Source organism: Eschrichtius robustus, chromosome 11 (genome assembly GCF_028021215.1).
Source record: "Eschrichtius robustus isolate mEscRob2 chromosome 11, mEscRob2.pri, whole genome shotgun sequence".
Lineage (NCBI taxonomy): Eukaryota > Metazoa > Chordata > Mammalia > Artiodactyla > Eschrichtiidae > Eschrichtius > Eschrichtius robustus.
Genome location: NC_090834.1, coordinates 111,194,245 through 111,209,631, shown reverse-complemented (window position 1 = coordinate 111,209,631; position 15,387 = coordinate 111,194,245). Strand labels below are relative to the sequence as shown.

The 15,387-nt window shown below is 45.9% G+C and overlaps 1 protein-coding gene across 4 annotated transcripts in view; it reads right to left on the bottom strand.

Moving 5' to 3' along the window:
* Window positions 1-433: 433 nt before the first annotated feature.
* The window catches only part of PPFIA1 (PTPRF interacting protein alpha 1), a 92,997-nt gene continuing 78,043 nt past the window's right edge, over window positions 434-15,387 (bottom strand). For 2 of the 4 annotated variants that reach the window (XM_068554115.1, XM_068554117.1), the window contains 7 exons: window positions 9,439-9,614; window positions 9,243-9,340; window positions 7,342-7,517; window positions 6,554-6,622; window positions 5,156-5,321; window positions 2,507-2,578; window positions 434-1,842 (listed from right to left, as the gene is read on the bottom strand). In XM_068554115.1, coding sequence (XP_068410216.1) covers window positions 2,520-2,578; window positions 5,156-5,321; window positions 6,554-6,622; window positions 7,342-7,517; window positions 9,243-9,340; window positions 9,439-9,614 — 744 coding nt within the window. In that variant the 3' untranslated portion in view covers window positions 434-1,842; window positions 2,507-2,519. The remainder of the gene's footprint in view (window positions 1,843-2,506; window positions 2,579-5,155; window positions 5,322-6,553; window positions 6,623-7,341; window positions 7,518-9,242; window positions 9,341-9,438; window positions 9,615-15,387) is intronic. The other 2 variants (XM_068554116.1, XM_068554118.1) reach the window with 1 other exon arrangement.

The following is a 15,387-nucleotide window of genomic DNA, read 5'->3' as shown; positions in this document are numbered from 1 at the left end:
CACCCCCCCGGGTCTCCTCCTTCGGGTCCAGGTCTGGGTTGCCCTCGGCCGCCCCATCCCTGGACTCCATAGGTGGGCCTACGCCTCTCCACGTTGTTTCCGATGATCGGCCCGGTGCCTGTGGCAGCAGAGGCTTCCAGGGCCCGGCTCCCCGTAGGTACTGTTGAGACGGCGCCTCTGGTCTCCACAGAACCGAGGGCACGAACACCTACCTGGTCACCCTCTGGGGGACACCTGACCCTACACTCCCATCGTCCAGCCTTTTTAGTCTGTCCATCCATTCCTATAGCAGAATTTCCATATGACGACACTGGCTCCGATCAGTCGGCCTGGAGCGGGAGATACAACAGCTGCGGTCAATTCTCAGTAGGAGTACAGCTTACCCTCGGTACTCTTTATTGGCAGTGGAAAACTTTGCTTCAGTACTTTATTGAAAGAAAGCAATAAATAATACTGTGATAAAAATAGTTCCAAAGTAGACTGTACATACTTTGTTACATAATCAGGAAGTTCACAAAAGATGAATAGAAAAACAGAACGGTAACAGTGAACTGTACAAGTAAATTAAAGGCAGAGCCCAAATGTAAAAAGACACGCCATCTCTGTCTACCGGTACATCAGCTGCGTAATAAATAATGCACCATGATCTGAACACATCTCTTGCTGGCTTTTTAATATGCCATTTAAAAAGTAAAAGTTACATTTGCTACTTATAGAATCCAAAATGGCTATATCGTCAAAATCTAAAAATGTACGACTAGGTCCATTCTTTAAACATGTTTACAGACAAATGTAAAAGGATGATTTACATCAGAAAAATAAGGCCTTGATTAGAGCTGCACTACATTGTTTTCAGGATCTCGTGCCTTCATCTTCGGCGTGCACCAGTGTCTCCTCAGTGAGTGCAGTGCTTCGTGATTGGTCCTCTAAGAGTCGGCGCCCTTGACCCGGCTTCCGGGGGGGGGGGGGGGGGGGGCGGGGCGGGGAAGGGAAAGGGGGCGGGCGCGGCGGGCTGCGAGGGCCCAGGCCCCACCCCACCCCCCACCGGAGTCGCTCTTCCCCAGCTCGTGGCTTCTGCCAGTCACCCAGGACGAGGTATCCGGATCCACAGAGACCAGGCTATGGAAGAGCTCACCGGTCGTAAGAGATTTTCGTAGTGTTCTAATGATCCTTTCAGTCCAAATTTGATTAGAAGCTGATATTTAACAGCCGGTATTTTTAATCTCTTCACGCTACAGAGTAAAGCATTTCTTGCTAGAAAAAGTATAGCTAAGGTCAGTCATTAAAACACAACAACAATTGCTTGAAAGTAAGTTGGCTTCTTTCAAAATGATTGTTGTAGGGCTAGGTTACAGTTTGTAAAGGATAATGCACGCTGTGTCATGATGATTTTACAAACGCAGTAAAATCCTTTTCTCTGTCATGGTTTATCATCAAAAAATTAAACAAGAATAATTACAATAAATGCATAATTTACAAAAGCCCTATATTTGTTCATAGGATTTATACATACAAGCATTACAGTACATTCCTTTGAAAGACTAAAATCAGATACAAGAACATGAACTGATCTGAAAGGATATTTATAGCCTGGATATACATGAAAAAGTAAGTAACTATATAAATGAAGTCATAAGTTTACATAAATATAAGAAACATTAAATTCTAAAATATCTTCTCTATGGTATTCATGAATTCTTCGCTAATTAAAAACTCTGTAATAAAATATCTTAGGGTCCATATAACAAGTATTAACAGATTAAAGATTCCATTGAGCTCAAAATGTAGTCTTCGCTGGATTCAAAATGCTGCATAATCATCTGTAGAAGTAGTGTGGGTAAACTGGAAAATAAAATAAAAGCAAGCGAGTCAGTCTTGAGACGGCTTCAAGTGCCCGAGCTCCTACCCCTCCACGACCCCCCCAAGCCCTACTTTCTGTGCTTTGGCTGCTTTTAGAATTTAGCTAAGTATCAAGGACCAAGCAGATCAAGGACAGAATTCCTTTCCTTGGCTGACATACATCTAAAAGCTGCTAATAAGAAAACCGATCATGCATTCCAGCTGAGACGTGACAACAGAACCCTGAGAGCAGCGAGGGGAGGGCTGGGCTCCCGGGCCCACACCCACCCAGAGCACCACCTGCAAAGCAAGGGTGGCCCCTCAGCAGCGGCCGGCCCCCAGATGCCAGCGCAGTTTCGTTTTAAAGACGGGCCTCTGGCCTGAGAGGCACACGGCGGTGCAGCCTCTTGAACCCTGATGCTTCGGGGCTTGTTCCCTTCGAGAATGTGCACGCAGGACACGGTGCTGCAGCACCGCTGACGCGGGAGCGACACCAGCACACAGGGCAACGCGAGGGAGACCCCGGCCGTGCACTGACCACTCCCGGCGGCAGCTAAGCGCCAAGGTCACCTTCCGCTCTCCTGCCGCCCCGCCCCCCCCCCCCCGACGCTCCGGCGCCAGGGCGTGGCCTCCGCGCACCTGCGGGGCGGGGCCGCCCTATACTCACCGGCGGCGGAGGCTCAGCAGGAGTAAGTCCTGACTGCAGCGGAGTCCAGCCTCTGCGCTCCCGCCACGCTGCCTGGTCCGACAAGCACGGGAGGAAGCGTGCAAACACAGCGTGCGGTTAGTGGTGGGACGCCACACGGGGGCACAAGGACGGACACGCACTCACATCCACAGCGGCCACCTCCTGAGGGCTCTGGGGGAAACCTCTAGAGGGGGAGGGGCGGACGAGCCGGAGAAAGGGAGCCTAAGGGCCACCACGTGGGGGTTCCCTTCACCTCCGCCACCCTGGGGGGCACAGGGAGGTCACACTACAGCAGCAGCCGCAGTCTGATGACAGAGAAACGCCTGCACGGTGGGTGACGACTACTCAGCGTGGCCACGTGGTCCCTCCTTAAACCCTCTAGATGCAGAGAGCGCCTGGACTTCTCTTTCGCTGTATCCGCGAGGACGGTACTCTACTCGGTACTCGGGCAATAGTAACAGCGGCCACGTGACGGGCCCCCCCAAGGGGACGACGGCCTGGAGGCCCCGCGCTCTGCTGCCCCAGGGTTACCCGCCTGCTCTCCCTCCCCGGGGAGCCTCCCCCGGCGGCTCGGGCAGTGGGCAGAGGGCAGAGGACGGGGACTTGGCTAACAAAGCGGAAGCCCAGTGTCAGTTTCCACCCGAAAGGATGTCACCATTGACGTTTTTTTTCTTGTCAAGAAACAGGCTGCACGGCCCAATAGGTAAGCCCTCACCCCGCTTCAAGCTGAGTAAGAAACTTCCACAACCCCTAGCAGAAAGCCACTGCTCCCAATGCAACATTTTTCGTTTTCCCACAGGTCCAGCAGGAACACATCTTACCAACATTTGGCCGTGGTTCCAGAAGGGGCTTAAGACAGCTGGTGCTGCTGATCGGAGCAGATTTTTTTTTTTTTTAAAGCCATTGATTTGGACGTTTTATTTTACTTTATTTATTTATATTTGGCCATGCCACGTGGCACACAGGATCTTAGTTCCCGACCAGGGATCGAACCAGCGCCCCCTGCGTTGGAAGCGTGGAGCCTTAACCACTGGACCACCAGGGAAGTCCCGCAGATCATCTTTCTAAATCCTTCTGATCCTAAGAACCCCAGAGACCTGCTGCACTTTGCCTTCAAAAGCCATGAAAACAACCCATTTTAACAGTTTATGCCTTCCTTATTACACAAGGGTAAAAAGTCATCTCCCATATAATATATTGCCTACACCTCTTTCTAGGAGTATTTTTAATTTATCAAAACTCTAACGTTAACATCACCGTGAGCATTTAACAGCGAAATGCGATTTATAACGAGGAGAATGGAAATGAAGCAGTGAGGAAAATAAGAAAGCACTCATTTAGACTATCCAATAAATTGAAGGCCAAGCGACGGTTGAAATCTGTAAAAATGAACCGCATGCTCCTTGGAAGAAAAATGCTATTTAAAGAAAAAAAAAAAAAATTTGCTGGGTTCCCCCTGGGTTCCCTCCCACTCCCCGGGTTAAGCACATTATTGAATTCTGGCACCGAGATCCAGCTTTTTAATAAAAATGCTGCCCTGTAAGCCACCCTCACTAAAGTGTCCAGCTTACTTAGCAAAGGCTTCCCTAAATGTACTTTGCTCTGGTTTTCATACAGGCAAGTGAGAGTAAAACTTACAAACCTACGCATGGGAAGGGCTGACAACAGGAGAAAACTGCAAACCCCGTCAGCACACTTCGAAAACCCCTCGCTCTGCTGCAGCCCCGCCAGGGCAGGCGTGGGGACAGCCAAGTAACAGCAGCGCCGCAGGGGCCCTAAGGGCTCCGCCCTCACGGGACTGAGGACGCGCCAGGCGCTCTCCTGAGCCGTGACCCCCTCTGTGAATCACCTGTGTAACTGGCACAGCCAGCCGGGGAGGAGGGCGCCCCAAGACGACCCTTTCCCCGATGGGAAACAGGCGCGGTGCTCAAGGCGCCTCCTAGGCCGCAGGGCCAGACTCAGACCCAGGCCGTCTGTCTCTCGATTTTGCTGTCGAGTGGGGACACAGCAGCGCTGAGAGCCCACCCTTAACTAGCGGTGCTCTCTGGCAGAGCAGTTGTCAAAGGGAAGATCAGAGCTGGGTGTGAAATGACTACGGGCCCAGCCGTGCTCGGGTGATGACTTCTCTCGGCCTCACCCTCTTCCTTCTCCCCGGCCTTCTACAGCGTGCAAGGGACAAATAACAGTGAGGACAGGAAGGTGGAGGTTATTTCAAATGGACTCAGTCATCCTTCTAGCGTGAAGAGAAGTCGAGGGGGAACTGGTGTGGTCTGAAAGCTACTACGCTATTTTATGAAACAGCTTCTGAGTGCTGCCTGCCACACACACATCTTTACGAGCATGGGTGTCGATCTAACGCTCTGAGAACACACGCGATTCTTAGTTTTATTAGTTAGAAGAGTATGCTAACATTCAACCAGACAAGAACTTAAGAATTAAGACTGTATTACTGTTAAACTTTTATAAACAGATGTTAGGATGAATTTTAAACATTTACACCTGGGCATGCAACAGTACTCCAGTGCCTTGTAACATATTAAGTAGGCCATTCTAGATCATCATTAACGCTCCAGTCCCAGAGCTGCTCAAGCCGCCTACAAGCGGCTGGGGCAGCACTGCATCACCTACCGTCCAGCTGCATCTTCTTTGGCTGCACAGAGGGCGAGGACAGAGAGGATGGGACCCGGAAGTTTGCGGGGAGAGTCTCTGCTGACCCAGCAGCTAAGCCACGAACATCCTTTGGTCTAAATTTTTTTCTCCAAGAAGGTGCTCTCCTAAAGCTTTTATCATCATCCTGGTGAATTAAAGGACAGAAAACAAGACAGGTTTAAAAATAAAGGACAAAAACATAAAGTTACCAGCCCTTTAAAATGACTGAGCTTGTTACCGCATCTTTATCTCACCCCGTTCGTGACAACCATGTGATTAGCTGGGAGCTGTGGAGAGTGGCCGGGGGCCGGTACCACTGATGCTGGGACCCTAACTGAGCATCACCCAGGACTGCCTGGGCCGCCCGGGTGTACGTTCCTCCTGACAATTACCAGGCTTCACTTCTTATCGTGAAGGAATCACCTTCTCGCTATATAAGATAACACGTTTTTATTTGTCTTTAGAAACAGTTTTCGAGCTGTAAACAATTCTGTCTCATGCTGGGACAGAGCCAGCAAGTGCTGCTTTAGGTGCCCTTCTACTCTCTTTGTCAAACTCAAGTTTCCTTAACGTCCAATGAAGAGAATAACAATAGTGTGGGAATAAATGAGTCACGGTTTTGTGTTAAGGGGAAATTAATATTTTGTGCTTTTCAATATACTTATGAAACAGTCCCCCAAAGCACAGGGGCTCTGGATTAGGGTAAGGCATCCGGCTGGTCCCCAAAACACAACTTAAGACTCCACTCCTAAGCTGAAACCAGTGTTTTACGATATAAAAAAAGTACTTTTGAAGGGTATCAGAAGTTAAATAGCGAAAACTAAAAAAAATACAAACCCCTATCTTACTGAAGATACTCATTTTTTTAAAATTAATTTATTTAACTTATTTATTTATTTTTGGCCGTGCTGGGTCTTTGTTGCTGCCCACGGGCTTTCCCTAGTTGCGGCGAGCAGGGGCTACTCTTTGTTGCGGTGCGCGGGCTTCTCACTGAGGTGGCTTCTTTTGTCGTGGAGCACGGGTTCTAGGCGCACGGGCTTCAGTAGTTGTGGCTCGCGGGCTCTAGAGCGCAGGCTCAGTAGTTGTGGTGCACGGGCTTAGCTGCTCCGTGGCGTGTGGGATCATCCCGGACCAGGGCTCGAACCCGTGTCCCCTGCGTTGGCAGGCGGATTCTTAACCACTGCACCACCAGGGAAGTCCAAAGATATTAATTTTTTAATAGCTCATTTGTGAATAAATTTTTAAGAGCAAAGCTTAATTTGCAAAGTAAAATTGTCTCCACATTTAGAAGAAATACCCTGACTACACGGTTCATACAAGTATGGTAAGATAATGACTTTTAAAGTTGCATTAATGTAAATTAAGCTGAAAACTTACTTCATCGAACCTTCTGTCGGTCCCCATGACCAAAAGGTTGTTAAACTCTCTTTCCAAGACAGCACGAGCCTGAAATCATAAAACAACACCACCCTACAGCTTTCAACAATCTCATTTGAGTATCAGCATATCCGGACTGCTTTTTTAAGCCAAGACTTTGAAAACAAAGCAAAACAAAAAAACTCACACTGTGATAGTATTCTAAATCAGGGGTTTAACATGGAGTCCTTGGATGGCCTTTTGGGGAGAGGGGTCCATGCCCTCTTGGAGATTATATACAAAAGTGTGCTCTGTGGGTTGGTGCTGGTGGGAAGATCGGGGTACTGGCAAAAGATACACAATCTTCCGCAGAAGAATAAAAAAATTTCCTCATTCTCCAATGAGCCCACAAGTCAACAAAAATTGCACAGGGCAATTACGTGTAGAAACAAAATTAATAAAACCTTCATCTGACACACAAGAGTTATTTCTCTTTCCACGGAAGAACTAAATCTTGATACACGTCACTCTTAGCAGAGTATTGACTTGAATGAAAGTTCCCCTTGTTTTGTTTACCGTAAGACTCTCATGCTTCCAACGGAAAATGAAAAGTCGATAGGCAAAAATACTGAGGAATGAAGCATTACGGATTTTGAACTATTATATGACAGATTTGGTGTGGAATGAGATTACTAGTGGTCTGAGATGCTGTTAAGTTTGGTCTCCATTCAGATAGGCAGCTACATGTCCGCATGGGGAGAACGGACCACACACTGCGCCCCAGCGAGGGCCCGGCGTCTGGGCTGTACCTGTGTGTTCTGCGTAGGGATCTGTAACAAGAGGGCCAGTGCGTTGAAGTCGAAGGTTTCGTCTAAGGCCAGAAGGGCACCGTGCACACCGCTCTCTACGAGATTGTTTGCGTATTCCTTGAGACCAATGGAGAGGATCCAGCGAATCACTCGATCATTGCTCCAAACAAGCACATCTGCAGATGAATAAAAACAGTTTCAAAAGTGGCCTCACAAAGCTGTGTTCATCACGCATACCCTGCAGGCACGGCGGAAAGATCCCTACCGTGAAACTGACCCTTCAGTTCCTGACAAAAGCCACGATCTCCGTGAGGGCTGGGAGACACCACTAGGCGGGCAGCCAACCCCTACCGTACTGAGACGCTGATGGCTCGGCCCTTCTCCACTCTAATGGAGACGGTCCCGTTAGAACTCCTTCTTCAAGTGAACCCAAGAGGAATGAAGTTATTATGTACACTTCATTTCTAGAGACTAGAAAACGAGGATCCGGGGATCAGAAACAAAAGGACACACAAGGATGTGAAGGCCCACCAGGTACGAACACGTTTCAGATACAGACTTGTGAGTCTTTTGATGTACTTTCTCCCCGTCCCAAGGAGGAGCTGGCACCATATCCGGACACCTTGCTCAATTCAGCATCAAGCTCTCACTTATAATCGTGAAGGCTTTTTTCTTGAAGCCATTTTTGTTGTCTCTCTTTTGTTAAAAAGAGAGAAACTTAAAAGATATTCTCCAGCATATTAGAGATTTAGGGGGGAGATTTCATATTAAGCCAAGTCATAAATGATTAAATCTGCGCTAGTAGAGAGCTAAAAATAGCCACTCTGTACAAACACATCCAGATGATCACCGATTACTTTCAAAGACAGCTTCTGTCAACCGTAAAAAGATTTAAACCATTTAAACCATACAGAAAACAAATGAAACAGATTTACAGATTTCATTTCCAATGCTCTTTTCTGGATAAAGGTATAGAATATATAAATGTTGGCTTCTGGCTTTTCTCATGATTCAAATTAACTCAATCATGACTCAACTATCCTTCAAATGGGCCGTCTCCCCAACCATATTTTTACCTTTAGTTTGTTTCTTAGTAAAAGCTGGGGATGAAAACAGCACTTATACTCACAGTGCTGTGGTAAGGATTAAATAAAGTAACCTTTGAAAGTGCCTGGACTTGTTCCATAAAGTCTTACTATTATTATTACTATTAATATTATTAATTTATTTTCTGAAAATTCTGGGAGGTTTTACATTGAGCTTGATCACTAACACCTTATTTAAAAGCACTCTATCATACTTGATCATTGAGAGGCGCACAGAGTGAGACGCTCCCCCTCGGAGACAAGCATCTGACATCTCCCAGTTGGACAGCCCACATCCTCCCAGGCCTCCGCACCCGCCTTCTAACTGAAATGCCTCTGCCCTCCTCCCTGGCTAAGAAGCTCCCACTGCACCTTCGAGGCCCGCTCCCTCCAGCCTGGGAGGAGAGCCACGCTGCTCTCCTCTGCGCTCCTCAAGTCCTTTGACAAATGGCCAGAGCAGTATTTTTCACACTTAAATCAAATGAGTGAACAGCAGGTCTTGTTCTTTTCGGCTCTGGAATTATCTACAGTGTGTAGCAGCATTTCTGAGTGAAACAGGACACGTGTCATAGTAACAGGAAATCTCTAGGGTCATGGGAAAAATGTTTACCTTGAGACAGCTAACCTATAGACTGAGCGCAAGGACACAGGCACAAGTGCTCTGGCCACAGAGGAGGATCTTAAAAACACTCCCTCCTCTGTAATGATGCCAGACACGTTTTCTCCGCTTAAAGCATTTCCTGATTTTTTTCTTTAAAACAGGATATCATTGAGGCTGCTAGTACACTGGGAAGCAAGAAACACGACTGTACTAGCCTTTTAGTTCATTCTGGCTTTCTTCTCTTTTCCTTTCCAGTTCTTTCCGGTCATAATTTAACCTTCGCAGGCACATAATTCCACACTGGAAACTGTTTCTATTTCCAAGAGAAAAAGAAAAAAAAGAAAAAATTTAGACCTGGCAATAGTCAAACATCTCTCAGCCGATTAGTAAGAACCATTTGCGGCGACTAACCTGTGAAAACTATCAACCATTTTCAGCTGCCCGCGAAGGTCTTTCTTGGTCAAGTGGTCCAGCATCCGCGCGTCCACGAGGCACTCCATGAAGTAGCTCCGGTACTGCGGGAGGCCCAGGCTGGGCAGCCACTCGTTGCCGATCCACTCGTGGTTCATGTCCCCGTATGCCAGTGTCTGCTTTCAATAATCAAGGACGATCAGTTCAGGAAAAAAACCCATGAAAGCAGCCACAAAGACTGTTTATATCATCTTTAAACTGGATTTTTAATCTGTTACATATTCTCAAAGGCTAATAAGCTAATGACAACGTGGTTGCTTATAATTTCAAAATAATTTGATCTCTTATTTACTACCTTATAAATTTGCTGGCAAAATTTTATACAAAAGGAATTGTGCCATTAAAACTCTGTGACTCTCTTGTGTGTGTAAATTTAATCTATTTAACAACCACGATAAAATTATAACTGACTACACATTACTCTTCTGAAATAGCTTTTATACATAATAATACATCAGCAAAGAATGATCACGACTCATGAACAAGTTTGAAGGATCAATCTAACTCTACTCATTAACAATATCTCTGGCTGTCTTTAATTTTATTTTTAACACTTTGTTTTCCAAATTTCCTTAACAAGACATCTGTTAATTTCCAAGTCAGTCAAGTGAATTAAAAAATAGTTTTAAAAGAAGCGGTAAGCAAAGCAGTAACTGACAGGCTGAAAGGAGAAAGAGACAAACGCACAATTATAGTCAGAGACCTCAACCCTCCTCTCTCAATTATTCAATAACTGGTTGAACGAGGAAGCCAAAACAGACAACCAACCAACCCCAGTAAGGATACAGAAGCCTTAAACAACGCTATCAACCAACCTAACCTAATTGACATTTTATGTAACCCTCCATCCAACAGCACGATACATTCTTTAAGGGGATATGGAACGCTCTTCAAGACAGACAAATCTCAGCATACTTAAAGTGACTGAAATCACACAAAATATGTTCTCTGACCTCAAAAGAATTAAATTAGGAATCAATGAAGCAGAAAGAAGAAAATAAACCAGCAGAAATCAATGAAATGGAAACCAGAAAAACAGAAAATAAAACAATGAAACTAAAATCAGTTTCTTCATAGATATCAATAAAATTGACTAACCAGAGTGATCAAGAAAAAAGAGAAGACATAAACCACCAATATCAAGAATGAAAGAGGGGACATCAGTACAGATCCTATAGACACTGAAAGGATAGCAACAAGGGGAAACTGTGAACAACTTTAAGCAACTTAACATAAAATAGTCTAATTTCTAGAAAGACACAATTTATGAAAGCCACTCAGTAAGAAACAGATAACCTGAATTTATTAAAACTCGTATTTGTAGTTATGAACCTTCCTACCCACCCATACACGCACACACATAAAATCTCTACCCTAAATGGCTTCACTAGTGAATCCTATCAAGCATTTATGAAAAAAATACCAATTCTACACAAACTATTCCAAAATAGTGAAGAAAAAAACGCCTAACTCATTCTACGAGGCCAGAATTATCTTGATACCTAAACCAGAGAAACATATAATAAGAAAACTACAAACCAATATCCCTCAGAGACACAGAAGCAGAATTCCTTAACAAAGTATCAGGAAATCAATAATCAATTAAACGAACAGGGTATCATGACAAGTAGGGTTTATCCCAAGAACGTAAGGTTGGGTCAACATTTAAAAAAACCAATGAAGTTCACTGTATCAATGGACTGAAAAGAAAAACCACAATATCATCTCGAAAGACAAACAAAAGGCATCTGACAATAGTCATCATTTATATACGGAAATCTCAGCAATCTAGGAATGGAAGAAAACCGCCTCAACCTCATATAAAGAGCATCTACAAAAAAAAACGTAGAGCTGACAACATACAATGCATTCTCCCTAAGATCAGGAACAAAGCAAGGATGTCTGCACTCGCAACTTTTATTCAACACTGTATTGGAACTCCTAGCCACTGTAATAAGACAAGAAAAAAGAAATCAAAATCATACGAATTGGAAAAGCAATAAAATGGTATTTGCAGATGACCTGGTTATTAATGTCGAAAATGAATCCGCAAAACAGTTACAAGAATAAAAATGAGTTTATTAGCAAAGTTGCAGGATACAAGGTCAACATATAAAAGTGCACAATACTTGTAAATACTAGAAATAAACTGGAAATTGAAATTTTAAAAAATACCACTTATAATAACATCATCAAAACCCATGAAATCCTCAGGGATAAATCTAACAGAATATGTGCAAGGTCTGCACAATGAAAAATAAACACATTCTATGTATATACACACATACCAAAGAAAGGTACTTGATGTTCTTCAGTCCAAGAAGACTAAAGGTATATTCAGAGGAATTCTGTACACTGTGGAATCCTTGGAAATAGTATCTCTCGACTACCACCATGGTCTGTCTCAAAAATATGGCCTCTACTCTATTATTTATACCAACGAAGCTGGAAGGAATGACTCAGACTCCAGCAAGAACACTCAAATTCTAATAGAAAAAAAAAATGTTTCTAACAGAAAAAAAAAATTCTATAAATAGTCGTGAGTGGAGATAAACATCAAACATTTTTGGGACATCATCACAGTATCATGTTTTTTCACTCTTTCAAACCCAACTCTCATCTCATAAGCCTGACACTTACAGCATGAATATCTGGTATTATCTTCTTGCTTGCGGATTATGTATTCTTAAAGAGGCACAAGATGCAAAGACATTTCTAAACAGAGAATTCCATGGAAGCAGAAGCTTCCGTATCTTTGTTTACTCTTTAGGTACTCTAGTCACACCTAAATGGTCGATAATGTAGGTTTCTGGGAAAATCAGGCTCAATCCCAGGGAGACCCACACCTCCTAGGCTGTCATCGCAGCCTCTGAAAAAAAGCACACAATGGGGCTCTCTCATGATCAGAGGACATTTGGGATAGAAGAGACTCTATATATAGGGTCTATTTTTCCATCACTGAAATGACCACATACAAATCAGTTTTCTGAACTCTGTACAAGGTGAGAGTGACGGCACGGATGCGGCTGTCCTGTTCGATCCTGTACCACCGGTGGGCAGCGTAGTCTCGCGCGGACAGCTGGGTGATGCTACTTCCTAAATGAAGGCATCCAAGGCTCTGACAACACCTTGATGTCTTCTTCCCCTGAGTGCCCAAGGGCACCTCAAACTTCCCCTTGGGCTAGGAGCTGGTCACTGTGCTAATACCACAGGGAATACGCACTGTACGCCATGTGCCCCTGGCAGATTCACGGACACCAGGAAGCCTCTCTGCTTTCCTCTCCTCTAGGAGAGGGGTGGCGTGAAAGCGGTCCTTGCTTACGCTGAGGACTGAACGTTGGCAATGCTGGCGTCATCGGCAGGGCTCATCCTCGTTTATATTTCCATTGCGGAAAGCAAACGTCCAGCTTATTTAATTTACACTTCGTGCCCCATGACGCAGGGAATTTTATATTCAAGTGCTCACCAAGTTCTGCTTCTTAGTGTAAAATATACTGATGTTTAAGTAATTATGAAATGCACTCTTTCAAATTCACTGATAGTCATTAGTGACTAGGTTAAAAAATTAATGAGGATATTTATCTGGAGTAGTGGCACAGAATACCTAACTGGGGGGGGGGGGGTGGAGCTCACAGAATCACATTATAGCTTTTCCTCTTCTGTTAAAAAGTGATATAATAACTGGCTTTATTTCAGGAGTACAAATAGAGGGAAGCAGGTGTTTCAACCAACAACCTGTGATCAGGAAAATTCTGATTTAAAACTCCTTTGACTTTCCGGTTAAACAGTTATCCTCTCAAGGTCCGTGAACAGGTGCCACTGGTAAAACGCCTCAGGGAAACTCCAGCCACACCCGGCAGGCTTCGACCTGTCGCGAGTCACAGGGCAATGTCGGTGGGATCACACGTAGGGAAATCACTGATTTTAATCAACGGGTCTCAACGTAAAGCTGCAAAACAGCTGTGACAGAGCTTTTCTGGAGTTGATCTGGGGACCTAACAATTCAACACGTACGTTAAGCGAGAATGGGCTCAATTTCTGAGAATCCCATCAGTAAGAAAGCCTTTGGAACAACACTGTATTAGGACACCCTGTAGTAAATGCCGGCACAGGTAGAGTCTCTACGCGACTCTTGTGTTGGAAATTTATTAGAACACGATTTTCTCATCAGTAGATCTTGTAACTAACGCTACCCCCACCAGGGACTGAAATACATCATCTCAGGAGCTGCAGAAGCCACAGGGCTTTGTAGCAAAGACCACGTGTCAAACAAAGTAATTTATGTTAATGAGAATTAACTACCAGGGCACCACACAAGAAGTGTTCAAAATTGTCCATGAGACGTACTCTTTAATCCTGTGCTTTCTGTGGCTAATGCTTTCAAATCATTAACAATATTCTGTGTCAGGAAGTTAAAAACGTCAAGAAAAGTAAATTACAAGTTTTCATACTCCAATTCTTTTTGTTGCTGTACATATAGTGAAGAATACATTATAGAAAGTCTCCAACCTGAGCCCAGCTTCCCTCCTCATCTTCCTGATGTTACGTGGTTAGGGATGCAAAAGAACATAACTATTAGTACTGGTGAGCTTAGTGACGCAAGCAAATTAACTTTGCAGGGGAGGTGCAGCTTAACTGGGCGAAAAGGGTCACAGAATCAAAGCATCATGCAAAACTCATGCAAAACCAACAATTCCCGTGTCTCATGCAAGGAGCGGACTTCCCACGGCAAGCACACCCGGAAGAGGAGAAAACTAGGGCCGGAGGGCTGAACTGAGGTCTCCCCTAAAGAAGACAGCAGTTAAGTCTATTCTACATGGAGCAAGTCTACCAACTTTAAGTTCCTGAAAAAAATATAAAATAAGATGAAATACGGATTGTGTTTCACACATTTAACTAATACCTAAAGGAAATACTTATCCAGAACAATCGAACGTAAAGCGACATTTCTGTTTTCCACAGAAAGGCCAAGAACGGCGCCAACCTGCGGTGGGGCTGCCCGGGGAGGGGCGGGGGTGGGGGTGAGCACGGGGCGGGACTGACCGTCTGGGGCGTGGCCGTGAGCGTCTCCATCTCCTCGTGTGTTAACCAGACATTTCCTGTGGTCTAGGGGCACCCCGTGACCGGCCACATCCAGGGCAAGGGCAGCGGTGACAGAGGGGAAAGGCGGCAGACACGTCAGCCAGGGCACGGGAGGGGAGCGGGTGGGGCAGAGGCCGTCCCCCCCCACCCCGTCTTAGCCGCCCACAGGGAGACACGGGCGCTCGCCGCGCTCGCCCTTCTCCGGGCAGGACACCGCCTTCTTGAGGAGGACAGCCCTAGAGCCTCCTGTGCCACGCTGACACCTGAGCTACGTGGCATCTGAAGAGCAGGGAACACACTGCGTGCTTCTGAAAGTGGCGAATGATTCTCGAGGAACTGTTAAGCCGTTGTACTTAAGACGGTCTCACCCAGTCAAAGCACAACAAAGAACAGGACGGAAGTCCGGCTTCGGGCTCTGGGGAGACGGTTGTGAGCAGGCGGCCGCCGGTGACCGGGCCTCTGTCAGAGGCGGGGCGCGGGGCCGCCGGCGTCCCAGTGACGGCACCGCCGGGCGTCCCCGCAGCCCCGAGCCGGCCGAGCCCCCGCGGGCGGCGCCCCCGCCTAACGGTGGGCAGGTTCCTCACGGGAGGCCTGTTCGTCTTCACCGTCCATTAAACTCAACTCATGAGACGCTCTCCCTTTACCGAGATACTTGATAAAAACTGCGGGAAAGCCCCCAGCACCTTCATTTCTGAAAAGGCGACTCTGGTGAAACACCTGGGCACAGAGCAGACCAGATACACTGAGATCACGCGCGCCTGTGCAAGAGGTGAGGACACGGGCCACTGTCATCACCACGACGCTCCC